This window comes from Leiobunum rupestre, chromosome 4 (assembly GCF_980474605.1).
Source record: "Leiobunum rupestre chromosome 4, qqLeiRupe1.1.hap1, whole genome shotgun sequence".
Taxonomy (NCBI): Eukaryota; Metazoa; Arthropoda; class Arachnida; order Opiliones; family Sclerosomatidae; genus Leiobunum; species Leiobunum rupestre.
In genome coordinates, this window is record NC_143387.1 from 61938235 (window position 1) to 61952174 (window position 13940).

A 13940-nucleotide genomic window follows, 5' to 3' on the forward strand; every position below is an offset into this window, starting at 1 on the left:
ATGTTACGTTGGAATGGCCTCTGTTATAGGACAACTAGCGTCCTATATGAGAGGCCAATAGCTAGATGTTACGTTGGAATGGCCTCTGTTATAGGACAATTAGCGTCCTATATGAGAGGCCATTACAAAATGTACTATATAACCATGGTACGGTAAGGTTGGGTTAGGTTAGGTTAGGTTGGGTTAGGTTAGCCGGGCGCGCCGCAGGCGCGTAGGCACCGTTTTCATGTAGGCAACTATTTCATGTAAAACCACGATTTCATTGTAATGACTTATTTAATTGGCCTCCGTCATCGGATGTTTACGCTCCTAGAACGGAGGCCTTTACAATGAGAAAAGACTCCATTCGCGGCAGTATTCGTGGTTATAGGTGGTGCTAGGGGCTAAGCACCATTTATTTGGACTAGTAGCTCTTAGGAATATGGACTGGTAGTCCTTACTCCTTAGGACCTTTTTTATGGACTGGCAGACTTGTGCATCATCGATATCTTTCGTCATTTCGATTGCACCTTGGATGAATAATAAAAGCTAATTAAATAATTTAAATGGAACACGAAATTTCGTTCTATTTAAAAAACCGAATTTTAATACTCTGTTAATTGGTAATAAACGCTTCCGCTTAAGCTGAGCTTATAATTTTCTTTGAAGCGTAACATGTATCGGTGGTTCTGTGGTAGAACACTCGCCTGTCATGCAGGAGGGCTCGGGTTCGAAACCCGCCCGATGCGATCGGAAATTGATACTAAGACGAATACCGTAAACAATTGGTGGAAACCCTGCCATTTGGACTTTGAGACGTTTATCGGAACCCTCAGCACTCGGTCCGTCGTCAAAGTCAATAAGAAGAAGTTTTACATACAAAACGCAAATACAACAAACTCATCACCCACAACCACCATATCACAAACTCAACATTCCCACACTACACATAAACATTACAATAATGAAACACACACACACACACACACACACACAGTTATCTCCCTGTCTGCGAAAGGGGTTTTTCGTCGAGTAATTCGGTTTCATCTTTAGTGTAGGGACGCTAGTGGTTATATAGCTGTGGCTGCGCTAGCCACAACCCTCCAACGGGTTTTCAATTCTCCTGTATCGCTGTTAGAAGGGCTTCAGGCCTGTTTCAATGCAGGTTATCAACATAGCTTTCTCCAGAAAAACTCACCGGCCACAATCAAGCTATCCTATATCCTGCGTAGTACCCCTAGCCCCCTGTGTGGCGTTATGAAGGCCCTAGCAATAGAAACTTTTGGCTCCTTCGGTCGGGGTGGCCACTAGTTGCTTGTCAGCCTCGTCTATTCATGGCTTCAATTACTTTAATAAGTACAGTTCGATCGAAGTTAAATTTGAAATTTACATTTCCTATTCCAACTAAAAGTGAATATTATTGGGCTTAGATAACCTCTGATTGGCAATCAGTTTTAGATCTTAGAATGCAAAACAACGCCCCTTGCCTCTTTATTCTATCAACTAAGAAAACGTGTTTTCAACTTAATATGGGTGTAAATATTAGTAAAAATATAAGTTAATCGAAAAACATGCCAAACAATATTTTTATCACAATAAGTAAAATATCACTGCTCAGTGCTGACTTCGTTACTAGCTCTCAGTAAAATATTTCCCACAAGCACTATATAAACAATAACTTGCGGGGCCTGGCTCTCGGAAATATTTCTCCTAGCGTCAGGGGGGGGGGTTGAATAGCGGGGCTTTGTTCATTTTCTGCCTCCCGCAACTACAAAGAAAATTTCGAATGTACCACGGATAATTATATCCCTCCATCTAGTGAGGCTAAGAGAAATTTTTTCATCGAATAAAATCGTGAGAAACGTTTTATGCAATCCCAAATCTGGGGAAAATCTACGAGAAACTGGTACTTGGTCGGTTAGTCTGGTATCTAGAGCTCAACAAGGTGCTCCCTCCGGAACAATCGGGTTTCCGAAAAGGTCGTCGTGCCACTGACAATGCGATTCGTCTCGCTTCTGCGGCCAGCTGCGCTCTGGCCTCCAATAAGCATTGCCTAGCGGTGTTCCTGGATCTCAACAAACTCCAACGTTTTGGCCTGGAGGGCAACCTGCTGCGTTGGGTTGAAAACTTCTTGGCGGGTTGCACTTCTCAAGTTCGCGTCAACGGTGAATTTTCGGCCACTTTCCCGGTCCAGAGAGGACTTCCTCAGGGCAGCGCCATTAGCCCTATCCTGTTCAGTGTCATGCTGGATGGGATTCCTCCGCTCTGCCCCAAGGCGGTCGATCACGGGGAGCACGCGGATGACACCGCCGTCTGGATCAGCGGCTTTGACTGGGGGAATCTTTTCAGGACTATGCAAGTCGCTCTTGACAGGATCACCGACTACGGCGCAAACTGGGGACTAAACTTTCAACCTCTCAAGTGCAATTTTATGACCTTCTCTCGCGACACCGACTTTCCGGCGGCCCTCACTCTCACACTGGGCCATCAGCCGCTCACTATGGTATCCACCTACAGGTACCTAGGTGGTCTTTTCGATGACCGTCTCTCTTGGAGTCCCCATATCGAGGACCTTTCCTCCTCTTCGATGAAGAGACTATACCTCCTGCGAGCGGTTTCGGGTATCCAGTGGGGTGCAGGTCGTAAGGTTTTGCGGCTTCTGTATACACACATGGTACGCTCCAGACTGGATTACTCTAGTCCCCTTTACGCGTCGGCGCCCGCTTGTTCCCTCAAGAAACTAGATAAAATTCAAAATGTGGCCCTTCGAGTCATCCTCGGGACTCCACCATCTTCTCCTATCAGTTTAATGGCGGCCGAAGCGGCCATTCCGCCCTTAAGCAACAGGAGAGACTATATGGATCTAATCACCCTTGCCCCATGTGGGGCGGCGGACACTCCGGACTTATACCGCACTCTCCTGCGCCGGGACCTTGCTCCCTTGGAGATTTTGGAGCACCGCTTCCCAAAGAACAGGCTGCCTTTTCTACTTAGAGCTTGGCGCCTGGCTCAGGCCTGCAATCTTGATTGGCTTTTCCACGTTACTAGTCGACACCTCGTCACTGCGGCGACCCCACCATGGACCCCACCGTCGGTGACCATCATCTCGCGTTGGCTCACCAGTCCTAAGGATGACAATAACTCTGAGCAGTTACGGCAACTGTTTTTCGCAACTCTCGAACCTCACGCGAAGGACGCGATGGTTTTCTATACGGACGGCTCGGCTTCCCCCGATTCAGGGGTCGCGGGTGCTGCCTTCGCAATTCCCTCCCTCAACGTTGGTGCGGTTAATTTAGTGGACTCCGGTCATCCTATTAATCGGGTCAAGCTATTTGCCATCCAGATGGCTCTCTCCTACGCGTCCACACATCTGCGTTCGCCGGTAGTTGTCTGTTCCGACTCTAAAAGCACACTCACCCAACTGCTAAGTCGGTCTGTGGATCCGGTGGCCATCTGTATCAAGGGCGTATTTAAGGGGGGGGGTTGGTGATGACGGGGGGGGGGGTGCCTAATAAAAATCAGTGAAACTTCCGTCAGCACCCCCCCTTGAAATTTACCTTCAAAACCCCCTGAAATAAAATCCTGGATACGCCCTTGATCTGTATCCAGGAGCTTTGCGATAAGTCTCCGTATCCGGTTTCTCAAATCTGGTGTCCAGCACACGTGGGAGTTCCCGGAAACGAGACGGCCGATCGTCTCGCCTCGGTCACTGGGCTACAGTGCCCTTCTAGAGTGGCCTTCCTCCTCCCGTCTACTCTTGTAGAAATTAAGAGTGCGTGTCGTCGGGCTCTCTCAGCTGAGTGGAGTACGAACTGGCAGACCAGTAGGGTAGTGCGGCCTCTTCGTGAGGCTAAACCCTTTCCCGGCTCTAGTGCTATACTTAACTTGAAACTCTCGCGCAAGGACGATACCCTTCTCTCGCGACTAGGTTGTGGTCGTCTTCCCACAAACGCGACCCTACACCGGTTCAACCTCAGTGTGACTGCCGCTTGCACTCACTGCGGAGCTATCGACGATGCGTACCACATCTTATTCACCTGCCCCTATCACACTGGGCGTCGCCCAGTGCTGGTTTCAGCGCTCCAGAAGCGCAATCTTCCGAACACTCTCGTGGGGGTTCTTAAAGCAGTACATGGAGGTCATATGGACATTATTATTGCCACCTGTGCTATTCTGCGACGAGCGGTGCATTGACATTCTGATCGGTTTCCTTATTTTGTTTTCCTTTGTTTTTGGTGTAATTCTACCATTTGTACAGTGTTCTTCGGTCTTTTTATTGTTTTTATTTTTTGTTTTGTTTGTTTTTTAAATTGCGCGCCTGGTGTGAAGGCCCCCGCTATATACACCAAAAACTTGTAAAACTTTATTCCGACCCCCCGCAAACCTAGACTGATAAAGGTCAGTGGTAGGCATTGAGTTGGGAATAAATAGAGGTACAATTGAATATGATAGTCACGGGACAAAAATTTAGCTTCAAATTTGAAACATTATCACTCGACGATTTTGCCATCGATCTCTAACGGTGGGAATCTTTAAAGCCTGAAAGCAAAATCCACGTATATCATTCTAATTTGTGTATTTAGTTACGTGGATTTTACTTTCAGGCGACGTTGTTTCGCGCGAAATCTACGCAAAATATTAAACGGAGAATTAGCCTTAGCAAACTAAACACGTCTCGAAGTTACGGTGATTAATTAGTAAATTAATGTAATAAGATTAATTTTAAATAAGCTATTGTAATTTTTAATGTAATTGTTCAATTAACACCATATTGGGTCTAAACGTTTTAGTTAAAGGTTGTGTTAATACCGGTAGAAACAAAAATGTTCAATGCATAAATAAGTGTATAATAAGGAATATATTCCTTATTATAGAAGGGATTTATCTGAAGCAATGATTTAATATTTAGATTCAAAGTTAAAAGACCTACTTTAGTAAAGAAATGGCTTGAGGCACCAGGTGTCGAATCAACAGGGAGACGCGATTTGCGTGGTTCATTTTGATTAGTCTGCTTATCGTGAAAACGCGAAAATAAGAGTACTCTCAGGTAAAATGCAGTGCCAACTTTGCAATTTTATGTAAAATATAATGTTAAGACGTTCCCGGCTTGGGTACAAACATAACCAAAAGATACAACATAATAATACATTCATAAATGAAATCAAACCGAAAGAAAAATAATGTTGATACATGAAAATTGCAACAAAAAATGTAGATTTTCAAAAACAGTAAAGCACGGGGCAAAGGAATCCACAAATACAATTAAAGTATAAACCAAATTACAAAACCTGGGAATTAACAAGCGGGCTTGGTGCCAGTGGCGCATACAGAAAAAACTCAAGGAGCTAAAAGACATCTTGAGCTATGGGTGTAATAACAAATCATGAAGTCACATGGCGGGGGGGGGCGTCTCTCGCATGTATCCGCCTCTAGCCGGGGCTGGAAGCATTTATTAATTTTAGTGGTCCGTTTTGAGAACCGATTTTGCGCTTTTTGGAGTGGAAGTTTATCAGATTCTAAGCGCAAGAGAACAATAGTCGAATAGAGTAGGAATTTTAAGAATTTATAAAAAGTAAAGGAACTAAGTTTTCACGGGTCCGTCTTCTTCAAGTTTAATTGTTCTGATTTGCACCCCCCCCCCCCTCGAGCTTCTCTGATGGCACCCCCTGCTGCCCTGGTACCCAGGGCGGACCACCCCCCGCCCCCCCTTAGGCCGCCACTGGAGATACTGTAGCTACAGAAGAGCTACGTACTCGGCTACGTAACGTATACCTGCGGAGATAAATTTGCCAGAGCTTTAGCAGCGGAACTTCGACCGTCACCTATATGCTAAAGTTCTTGCAGCTGCAGGCCGAGTCACTGACTCACTTCTGGAAGATCGAGACCCGTAATCGCTACCTGAGAGCAAAAGTCAAGTAAGTCGAGATACGTGACTATTGAAAGAAATTCAAAATAATAAACCTTGAGTGTTTTTAAATTAAGGTGACTCAGTACAAAATTTTCAATATATATTTTCACTCTATTTTTTATCAATTTTCATAATTAGATTATCATTGTTATTATGCTAGGTTCTTTTAAACGTAACTTAGTACATTAATTAAGTATTTTTAAGTAGTTGAATATCGGAATTGTATTTTGTTGCATTAAACGTATTGAACGTAGAGTATATACATATATATTTGTACATCGGAATGTAATTTAACGTTTTCGTATAGCCATTTGAAATGAGCTAGTCGAGAGCTTTTTATTTTCATTAACCCCTCACACGTCTTGTAACCAAAAATGGACCAAAACGGACCGAAAGTACACTAAAAGTGACCAAAGTCACCATTACTGGCCCTATGTACCCTATTTCGGACCATAAGTACTGGACCTATTAGCTTTATTGTATTGTTAAACTTCCATAGAGATTCACCTAAAAGAAAAAAAAAACTTGGGGTCCAATTTTGGGTACATGAACCACTTACGCGCTAATGATATTAAAATGAAGTTGAAAAATATTTCCATTCTACGTCACTTTAACAACTACTTCGAATATTCCATGACGTCACTTTTTAAAACACTTAAATCCATGTTTTCATTTAAATTAACCGCGCCGCGAAAACCGCGCCCCAGGTAATCCACGAACGCGCGCGCTATCTCTCACCCAGGTGAAATACTCGTGAGATAGGTTCAAGTGCCAAGCGTATTTAAGTACTACAATGATATTAAAATTAAGTTTAAAATATTTCCATTCTACGTCATTTTAACAACGAATATTCCATGACGTCGAAACACTCCATGTTTTAAATTCAAATTAACCGCGCCTCCCGGGAAATCCGCGCTATCTCCCGCCTAGGTTATCACTTTTTATATCATATCATCTTATTCCGTACGATAAAACGCGATAAGATATACGTTCAAGTGTCACTCGCGATAAGCGGAGATAAATGAACAAGTTGGCCTGAACACAATATGTTGATATACGAAAAAACAAATCGTCGCGAGAAATATCATAAATACATTGACTTTTCGACGATTTTACCCCCATTTCACCCCTAAAATCCCGGATCTCGATCCCGAACCTAAACCTGAACCTGGGACTGGCGCCTCGCCCTTACTTTCCTTCTACTGTAAATATTTTAATTCAGGTAAATATCTAAATTTGGTAAATACTTAAATTGAATTTAGGTAAGAATTTAAATTCGGGTAAGTATTTAAATTTGAGAGGGTATTTAAAATTGGGTATTTAAATTTGGGTAAATATCTGAATTCGGGTAAATATCTAAATTGTGTAAATATCTAAATTTTGGTAAACTTCTAAATTTGGGGTCATTCCACGACAAATCGACCAAATGTTTTGGAATTTTCCACCCTACCTTTTTAGATTTGGATAAAAATTAGTCTTAGGGTTATTCTGGTCATATCTAATGTCTAAATTAGATATTTACCCTAAATTAAAAATTTTACACGCACTTAATAAAGCTTTTCGAATTAAATAACCTGATAAAATTTCACCCAATACACAGTACCTGATAATATTTTATCCAATTTACAGTACCTGATAAATCTAAACAAATTTAGACTATAGATATTAATTTACAAAATTTACAGTAGCTGATCAATCTACCCAAATTTAGGTATTTGATATGAATTTACCCAATATACCTGAATTTAGATATTTATAGTAAATTTATCCAATTTACCCATTTGAATTTAGATTTTTACCCAAATTTATTCGGCTTTATCGCCCAGAAAAACCCTTATGTCTAATTTTTATCCAAGTCTAAAAAGGTAGGGTGGAAAATTCCAAAACATTTGGTCAATTTGTCGTGGAATGACCCCAAATTTAGAAGTTTACCAAAATTTAGATATTTACCCGAATTCAGATATCTACCCAAAATCAGATATTTAACCAAATTCAGATATTTACCCAAATTTAAATACTTACCCAAATTTAAATACTTACCCAAATTTAAATACTTACTCAAATTAAAATACTTACCTAAATTTAAATATTTACCTGAATTAAAATATTTACCAAAATTTAAATACTTACCCAAATTATTACTCAAATTTCTATATTTACCTAAATTTAGACATTTACCCAAATTTGGGGTTTTTTAAGTTACTTAATCCCTGAATTTAAACAAAATCGACGAGTTACACCCCGGGTAGTCTCCTTGTGAGTGTTAGCATTAACAGTATAATTGTCAATTTCTTCGAATTTTCTTGTGTTTTAATTATGTTACAAACTACTGATTTATGCTTGACTCTTGGCTTATTCAATACAAACATATTGCATTGGGTAGAAAACGCATTACCCGACATTTTGAAGGTTGAAATAGGAAATTATAAAAACAATATATATCCACGGATTTCTACCAAGTTTTCCCGCTGCTATTATTACACTGACCACGGCCAACTTCGATCACGCGTACCGCGCTTTAGCGGCCCCGTCAATCGCCTCGCAACTAATGTTAATTTGCGTGTATGAATAATCCCGATAGGAGCGCTACATACGACCAAAAACCTACTATCACCAAAGGCGGGGAATACAAGCGAAATCGCGGAAAAATGTTTTTTCTTCGGTTTTCCACTTTCCTATTTAGAAAAAACAAGGTATAGTAAGTTAAACTATCTTTTCGCAATATATTTATGTATAATTCATAATTAAAAAAAATATTACCTTATAACTATTAAATGAAGAAAAAGAGACGCGTTTTTTACGCGAAGGTGCCAAATTAGAATACATAGTTTTGAAGTCGGTAGAGGTGTTTAGAGCGTTTTGACGCGTAAATAATGTCTCTCTTAAAATTTATGAATCTTTAATAATAACACATCTTTATTAATATATATATATATGTATATATATATATATATATATATACACATCTTTATTAATATATATATATATAGCAAATTCACGAGTTTATAACCGTTCTTAGGTACTATTTTCTGTTAATCTAATTAGTTTTAAGAGTAAGAATCTTACAACTAATATAATTGAAGATAAAAGATGCTTAGGTACATCTTTGGAACTAAATAGGTAAAAGATAAATGGTCTTCAGCCTGCATTTCAAGGAGGATGATTTCTGTTCAGGTTTGTACCTTTATTATGGAAAAGAATTTCAGTCAGATAAAATTACAAACCGGCCCTTACTAAATATACAATATTATTCTAGGTTTAAAAAGACGAAAGCTTAAAACTCGTTGAAACCTAAAATTATAATTTATTGCGCTTATAATATATTTTAATTTAATATTATTTAATAAAAAATGTTAAAATAATATATTTACCCTGAAGTTACAGTGAATCTTCTTTTCACTTTTTGTTTTATTTATTTATTTACATGTGTTTCAAGTATTAAACAATAATACTATGTTGCTGGCACCATCTAGAGGATGTTCTGGGTTCTGTTTAACTCTTTTATAATTTATAAACACCGTTAAAAAATTAGAATCATTAAAAAAATATTATACTATTAGTTAAATATTAACCTACATTCGGTTTAATTCAATGTTTTTTAAAATTTATTTAAAAATAATTGTTTTTTGTCGATTTTTCCTATCTGACTAACGTTAAATTTTGGTCGTAGCGAAACCCTGGTGGGAAAATATATACACGGTAAATTCAGGCGATTGACGAGGCCGCTAAAGCGCGGTACGCGTGATCGAAGTTGGCCGTGCACTGACTAACAAGTTTATCAAGAAGGCGATAATATTATTTCGTGCCCGTATTCCATTTAAGAAGGCAACATAAATTAATGAATTGGTAATAAACCTTAAATTTGAGTGAAATATTACTTCTTTCTAGTGATGTAAATTTACCGGTAATAATAAAAACGGTAAATTTACCGGTAAATTTACCATTAACCTTTTTATTTAATCAAAATAATGGTTTGATGTCACAATAATTATTAAAATAGTATTTAAATTTTACCATAGCCTTAGGTTACATTAAACTTAGAGAAACCTTCTAGATAACCCCTTACAAATACATTTAAATGTATGGAACGTAAAATCACAGTGTCGGGAATTCGGAATCCTTAACGCGGCCGCTGAATAGTCTCGAAAATGATTAGTCTCGAATGTGAATAACACCGAAAGATTGTAAAAAGTGTCCTAGCTTCGAATCTGAATAGTCTCGAAAATGAATTACCATGAAACCAGAAGTTTATAATAAAGCCCTTCGGGGGAAGTATTCAACTTCCCATTGAGCCCATGTTATTTTAATGATACATCATTCCGCGACAGTTCAAAAACCGCGCGTCACTACGGTCGCTATCATAGATATAAGAAATGTATATAAAGGTCCTTTATAAAGGACCTTTATATACATTTCTTATATCTATGGTCGCTATTCATTCGTTCTTAAAATCATGACGTTTTTTAAAATAAAAGTAGTACCAGAGGACGACAACGGAGGATTTTTTTATTAAAAATAAAATGGCGGGAATCTACCGAGGTGGCAGTGGTGTTAATAAGGAAACACAATGTAATTTTTATATAAAAGATAATTTAAATAAGTCATTTCAGACTCGTGAATCAACAATTAAGAAATCAGTTAGTGGCAAGCGAACTAAAAATATAGAAGAACCTATACATCAACCAAAAAGGATTAATTATTGTCAGAGCCAAGGCCTAACCAGATCACGATTTACGAAACACTAAAATAAGCCAGCTACTCTTAGCAACTTTACAGGTAAGAATAAATTATAATAGGGAATCTTATACATTACTTCTTTGGGTGTAATTCTAATGCTTGGTTTATTTATAGATCCTTATTTGCTGGTAGTGTATGCACTGGGTTTTAACTAATAAGTCAGTAATGACATGGTGAATTGGTTCAGTGTATCAAAGATCTTCAACTATCAACCAGCGTTTATATCAATTCATCTACTAAGAAGAAACCTTTCCTCAGGTAGACTAGGAGTTGCGATAAAAGATGTATAGAAATAGTCAAGTTTATTTGGCATGCATCAAGAGCTTACCGAGCCAATTTGATGTAGTACCGTAAAAGTGTTTGTCAGTTAATTTTCCATGCTTATATCATTTGTTAAAATTTATACCTTGACTAGGCTATGTAAATGCCAGATAATTAGGTAGAACAACAACTTATATCAAAAAGCAGGACCATTGTTTTACGTGTGATCAATATATTTAGCTATAAATTGTTTTAGACAATTACCAATTTTTGTACACTCGTGAAATTGCTGTTTTTTTATTTATTTTATAACTAGATTTATTTTAATTGCTATCAGATAAGTTTTGAAATAAATATTTTCCCAAAAACCATATGATTTGGCTCAATTTCTTAACAGAGAATTATTTTCGGAAAATGTTGACTTATAATAGTAATAATTCTTATTTTCATTCGTTATTTTATTGGTGCTCAAACCATATTATAAAAATAATAAAACCATTAAACTGTAAATGCAATAATAAGAGTAAGAAAATTATATAATCAGAAAAAACATTTTCATGCACTATTTTATGGCTTTAAAAAAGATTTTGGATAACCTCTCATTCTTCAGAAACTGATTTGCTTTCCCTTCGTGGCTATATTATATAAATATATTTTAATAAAATAACGGATTTAACTATAAAAATTATAAAAACTAATAATAAAATTAGAGTAAGAAAATTATTAATTAAAAGAGCCAATCTTCCATTATCAAAATGCAAGCCAACCATAACCACGTGATTGCTTTTTGCGTCAAAACTCGAGCTCTCCTAATAGTCCGTGACTTGGGTATAAAAATTCGGAAAAATAACAGCGTCGCCGATTAACAGGAATCGCTAAAACGTCTCTGCACGGCGATTTCGATTGCGAGGATCGCAAAATAAACAGCTCGCATCTGAATCGCTAAATTGCGATCATGTTAAAATTAACAGGAATCGCAAAACGTATCTGCACCGGGCGCTTTAAAGCTTGTAAAAGAGCTTTGAAACAGAGTATCAATAAATTTTTTATGCAATTCCAGAATAGTAGTCCCTTGAACATAAACGTTTGGCTTTCACAGCTAAATAATATATCATCTAAACATTCCATAAAGTTCTCTATATTTAGTATTAAAATAATTCTACACAAGTTGGCAAGCCAAAATATACCTCTCCTCGGAAGAATTGTCCCTAGTGGTATTAATTTCTCGAGATAACCCTTAAAGATATATCTCCGCAATTTAGAGTTATTTGTTAAAAATATTAACCCATTTCTATCCCGCCCGGTATAAAATTTTAATTATAATTAAAATAATTGAGACGAAACGACCAATTTTAATTTATTCAGAATATCATAAGTTAAGTAGTTACAACAGTAAGTTAGACGTACTATAACAATGCACAATTGAATTAAACCCTTTTACAGAACAAGTTTATCAGTTAAATATAATACGAAGCAAATTTTAATGAAAGAAATATCTACAGAGGCTTTTTGGAATTACTCGCTTACGAAATACTTGCCGCATCTTTAACGCTCATTTTATTTCAACACTCGCCCTTGATGAAGATACCGTAGATATCTGGTAGTGGACGACTCGTTCACTTCCTGTTGACGTTGTGACGTATACCACATGAAAAAGACCAATGCCGTCCAATTTCCAATATCATATAATGACTCGCACACCCAAGAAATCATTGACTGCGTTAGAAATCGTAGATATCCAAATATCCACACCAAATGTATTTACAAGAAGCAAAAACCTTACCATCAACAAAGCACAGAGAGCCACTTGACAAACCGCCAGCTCTTAAAGCAATTAACGTTAAATTATCTCCTTTGAATTAACAGAACTATATATAGGTCGTTAAGAAAGAGGACCACCCACAGGGTCTACCCTTTAACCCTCTAATCTCGGCTGACTGCGCTAAAACAAGATTTAACCTTTAAAAAATACCAGATTAGGCCTTCATAAATTCATTAATAAAAAAAGACTTTATTACCTATTATGCTTACGATGCCTGTCTTAATTTCAGTGAATCTAAGCAGCTATCGGTGGTTCTGTGGTAGAGCGCTCGACTGCCAAGCCGAATGGTCTGGGTTCGAAACCTGGGTGGCGCATTTGTTTTTAATCAATAGAGAAACGCTAAATTAGAATTTCTTCGATGCAATAATTTCAATTTCAATTCTATTTCAATTAAACCAAAATTTCCTACTCTATTAAATACGCTTCCGATAAAGCTGAAGGTCTAATTTTCAATAAGGCGTAACAAGTGTCGGTGGTTCTGTGGTAGAACGTCCGCCTGTCAATCAGGAGGTCTCGGGTTCAAATCCCGCCCGATGCGATCGCAAATTGATACTAAGACGAATACCGTGTACAACTGGTGGAAACCCTGCCATTGGACGTTGAGAGGTAGCATTACACTCAGCACTCGGTCCGTCCCAAAGTCATTAAGAAGAAGTTGGAGAGAAAACGCCCATATAAACACAACAGACTCAACATGCACAACCATCAGCACACAAACATAACCCCTCCTAGGGGACTTTGTCCCCTCGGAGAGGTAAAAATCACAATAACATTCCTTAAAAAGTTTACTGCAACCAAAAAAACCCCGCCAACCCTCACTGTACTGTAAACGTTCCTTCCATAAGTCTAGTTTATTAAAGCGGACGACGGAATGGATAACGGCGGCAAACGCTCGTGGCGCAGGATTATAACCAACCGCGAGTAGGCTCTGTTTGTATTCCGCCACGTTTAAGCAAAACCCCTGAAGTGCCGCGGAATGATGTATCACAAATAAAGTGAAGTTGAATACTTCCCCCGAAGGGGTTTATTAAAAACTTCTGATGAAACTGATTAGCGTCGAAGCTGACTAGTCTCGAAAGCTCAATGTGCGGTACTGGAATAGACTCGAAACTGAACAGATCACTTTTCGTTCAAGTAACCATAACTTTAAATAATGATTTGCGGGGAATAAATTTAGCACCATTGAAATCCTATAATGCCTGGAATGTGTAAGGTTTTTAAGGAATTCGTCAT

General features: G+C 38.2%; 1 protein-coding gene across 1 annotated transcript; it reads left to right on the forward strand.

Annotated features, from left to right (window-relative positions):
• On the forward strand, positions 1 to 4173 carry LOC149948635 (uncharacterized). Its single transcript, XM_090171119.1, has 3 exons — positions 1 to 152; positions 2005 to 3445; positions 3589 to 4173. Exons 1-3 carry the CDS (start codon positions 1 to 3, stop codon positions 4171 to 4173), a joined length of 2178 nt encoding a protein of 725 aa, XP_090027245.1.
• Positions 4174 to 13940: the final 9767 nt, after the last annotated feature.